At 47.2% G+C, this 3736-nt stretch overlaps 1 protein-coding gene across 1 annotated transcript; it reads left to right on the top strand.

Annotated features, from left to right (window-relative positions):
- The first annotated feature begins 1740 nt into the window (after nt 1-1740).
- On the top strand, nt 1741-2472 carry LOC138368281 (probable ATP-dependent RNA helicase ddx42). The gene has a single exon (XM_069330833.1). It carries the CDS (start codon nt 1741-1743, stop codon nt 2470-2472), a length of 732 nt encoding a protein of 243 aa, XP_069186934.1.
- Nucleotides 2473-3736: the final 1264 nt, after the last annotated feature.

Here is a 3736-nt window from a genome sequence, read left to right as displayed (position 1 = left end):
CGGGTGAGAGACAGGGTAGGAGAGGGACAGGGTGACAGGAGGTTAGAGATAGGGCAGGAGAGGGACAGGGTGACAGGTGAGAGACAGGGCAGGAGAGGGACTGGGTGACAGGAGGTGAGAGACAGGGCAGGAGAGGGACAGGGTGACAGGAGGTTAGAGACAGGGCAGGAGAGGGACAGGGTGACAGGTGAGAGACAGGGCAGGAGAGGGACAGGGTGACAGGTGAGAGACAGGGCAGGAGAGGGACAGGGTGACAGGTGAGAGACAGGGCAGGAGAGGGACAGGGTGACAGGTGAGAGACAGGGCAGGAGAGGAACAGGGTGACAGGTGAGAGACAGGGCAGGAGAGGGACAGGGTGACAGGAGGTGAGAGACAGGGCAGGAGAGGGACAGGGTGACAGGAGGTGAGAGACAGGGCAGGAGAGGGACAGGGTGACAGGAGGTGAGAGACAGGGCAGGAGAGGGACAGGGTGACAGGAGGTTAGAGACAGGGGCAGGAGAGGGACAGGGTGTCAGCGGGTGAGAGACAGGGCAGGAGAGGGACAGGGCCTGGCTACCACCGTCGTGTGTAGCCCCGGTGGGACAAGGTGTCCGGGGAGTGAAGCGTCCCGTCGACATTACGTCAGAAGCTTTCCAGATATTTTTAGTATACTTGCCTCCCCCTTTTCCCCTAGAATGTCTTCAGGGGATAAAAATAAATAGGTAAAAACGATAGAGATAAAAAAATAGAAAAAAAAGAATAAAGAAAATAAAGAAAAAGATAAAAAAAATCTTCTTCCACTCTGAACGGTGTTCACGTTAGACTCTTATAAATTTACAACGGACACTGATAAGTAAGTTTACTGAGACAATGAAATACATCTCAAAAGGATATATAGTAGCTTAGGCTACTAAGGCTAATTACCTAGCAGTAAATAGGTCCCTGGGAGTTAGACAGCTGCTTCCTGGTGCTTCCTGGGGGGATGGGGGTGTAACAAAAAGAAGGCCTCGTCGAGGACCGGGCCGCGGGGACGCTAAGCCCCGAAATCATCTCAATATAGGCTATTTCTACCCTCGTATTTAAGCACTGATAAATATGTATGTACACGTGCCCCCCCCCCCTACACACACACAGGGGCTACCTTGAGGTGCTTCCGGGGCTTAGTGTCCCCGCGGCCCGGTCGTCGACCAGGCCTCCTGGAACCAGGGGCAGATAACATCACAGTTCCTTGCAATCAATCACAGGTCAATCAATAGAGCAGCCCCGTCCTCGAAAGGTTTCCCCAACGCCAAGAAAACGGTCAGTTTAAAGTGTCCTCTTCTAACCTACCAGAGGACCCAAAACAGAAAACGGGACAGCACGTCACTTTTCTCAAGCAGCTTCCATTTACTAGTCCGACAATTTTTGGCCTTATGTAACGTATACGAGCGAAAAAAAACGACGTTCTCTGTAGGACAGGTTGACTAGAGAGCATAACACGTGTCCTCCTCTATCCCTACACGCCTCTACAGTAATTTGAGTTATATTTGTGGACCACTTTTCGTACTTCATAACTACTTAAACTTCTCTCCAGCCTTCTGAATAAGAAAATTATCTTCAGCATTCGGAGACAATTTTTACTACTCTGAAGATGTGATGAAAGACGTATCAACACAGGATGCATTATCGCGCTCATATCAAGCAAGAGTCCTTATCTCCCTTATCTGGTGAGCCCGACGGATTCGCCTCCATATCTACAGCAGTCATTTTGCCACCAACAGTATGTATGACACCACCAACAGCGTGTATAACACCACCAACAGCGTGTATAACACCACCAACAGCGTGTATAACACCACCATCAGCGTGTATAACACCACCAACAGCGTGTATAACACCACCAACAGCGTGTATAACGCCACCAACAGCGTGTATAACACCACCAACAGCGTGTATAACGCCACCAACAGCGTGTATAACACCACCAACAGCGTGTATAACACCACCAACAGCGTGTATAACACCACCAACAGCGTGTATAACGCCACCAACAGCGTGTATAACACCACCAACAGCGTGTATAACGCCACCAACAGCGTGTATAACACCACCAACAGCGTGTATAACGCCACCAACAGCGTGTATAACGCCACCAACAGGGTGTATAACGCCACCAACAGCGTTTATAACACCACCAACAGCGTGTATAACGCCACCAACAGCGTGTATAACGCCATCAAGAGCGTGTATAACGCCACCAACAGCGTGTATAACACCACCAACAGCGTGTATAACGCCACCAACAGCGTGTATAACGCCATCAAGAGCGTGTATAACACCACCAACAGCGTGTATAACACCACCAACAGCGTGTATAACGCCACCAACAGCGTGTATAACGCCATCAAGAGCGTGTATAACGCCACCAACAGCGTGTATAACACCACCAACAGCGTGTATGACACCACCAACAGCGTGTATAACGCCACCAACAGCAGCATAACCAACAGCTAGTATAATGTTTCTAACAACAGGCACAATGCCATCTTCTGTTTTTTTTCCTCACAGATATCTAGTGGTCCATAGGAATATCTACATTAGTTATAGTTTATTTAAGGTTTGTTTCCACTGCTGCTGCACCTGGCTCTGTTTCCCATAATCTATCCTTCGTCTCACTTTAAGAGTCCATCAGCATTTGTGTACCACATGACGTTGTTTCTCCTCTCGATCTTATCTCCTGCGTCAGCGAAGTTTAGGAAGGGAAGGTGTTTGGGATTAGACATGGACGAGGGAGAGGGGTTCTGGGAGAGGGGTTCTGGGAGAGGGGTTCTGGGAGAGGGGTTCTGGGAGAGGGGTCCTGGGAGCAGGGGTCCTGGGAGAAGGGGTCCTGGGAGAGGGGGTCTTGGGAGAGGGTGTCCTGGGAGAGGGGGTCCAGGAAAATGGGGAATTTGTAGATATGTAAGAATACTTAGCAAGAGGGTAAATATAAAAATGTTGTGGATTCCTTCTCACATTGACATGCAGGAACACGACAAAGTTGACGCCCTTGCTAAGGCTGCAGTAAATAAAGACAGTATTGAATGGAATCTTGAGTTATCAAATAGGTCCCTTAAAAGTGTCATTAGACGAGAACTCCTAGATGGATTTGAAGAAAGTAGAACAGTGCAAACTGGAACTAGTAGGTCCATTGTTCATCACAATGAAATGTGTGAAGTAAAACATGTGTATGGGGCAAGTAACAAAGTCAGTAGACTAACAGATGTTGTCACAGCTCGTATAAGACTTGGCTACAAGTATCTCTGGCAGTTCGGCTTGTATAGGGATCTAGATGAAGTAAAGTGTAAAGTGTGTGGACATAGGCAGGGACACACACTCGAACACTATATCTTGGATTGTTGTAAAATTGAGCCTTTTAGAGATAAATCTAAGCTCACTCTGTATGATATGGCAACCTATCTTATTACCATGGATAAATTACCTGAAATCCTTGCACTGTACCCACATTTTGCTTCCAGTAGATGAACGACATATGAGATTCAGAAACAAGTAGTGTATTGTGAGGACTAATAATAAACAGAAGCTCCCCTATGACTATGTAATATCCCCATTAGCCAAACTATTATGTATTAACGACAAGACCTACCATTAATGTATGATGACTTACTGTAAATATGTAGCTCTTGTAATAGCACTTTCTCTGTAACTAGCTGACATTGTATCTATAAGGTGTGAAGGATTGAAGAAATTGTTTATGTAATAATCTAAGATGAGGTCTGAT

This window comes from Procambarus clarkii, chromosome 24 (genome assembly GCF_040958095.1).
Source record: "Procambarus clarkii isolate CNS0578487 chromosome 24, FALCON_Pclarkii_2.0, whole genome shotgun sequence".
Classification (NCBI taxonomy): domain Eukaryota; kingdom Metazoa; phylum Arthropoda; class Malacostraca; order Decapoda; family Cambaridae; genus Procambarus; species Procambarus clarkii.
The sequence above is the reverse complement of the archived record's forward strand: the minus strand, read 5'-3'. Positions and strand labels throughout refer to the sequence as shown.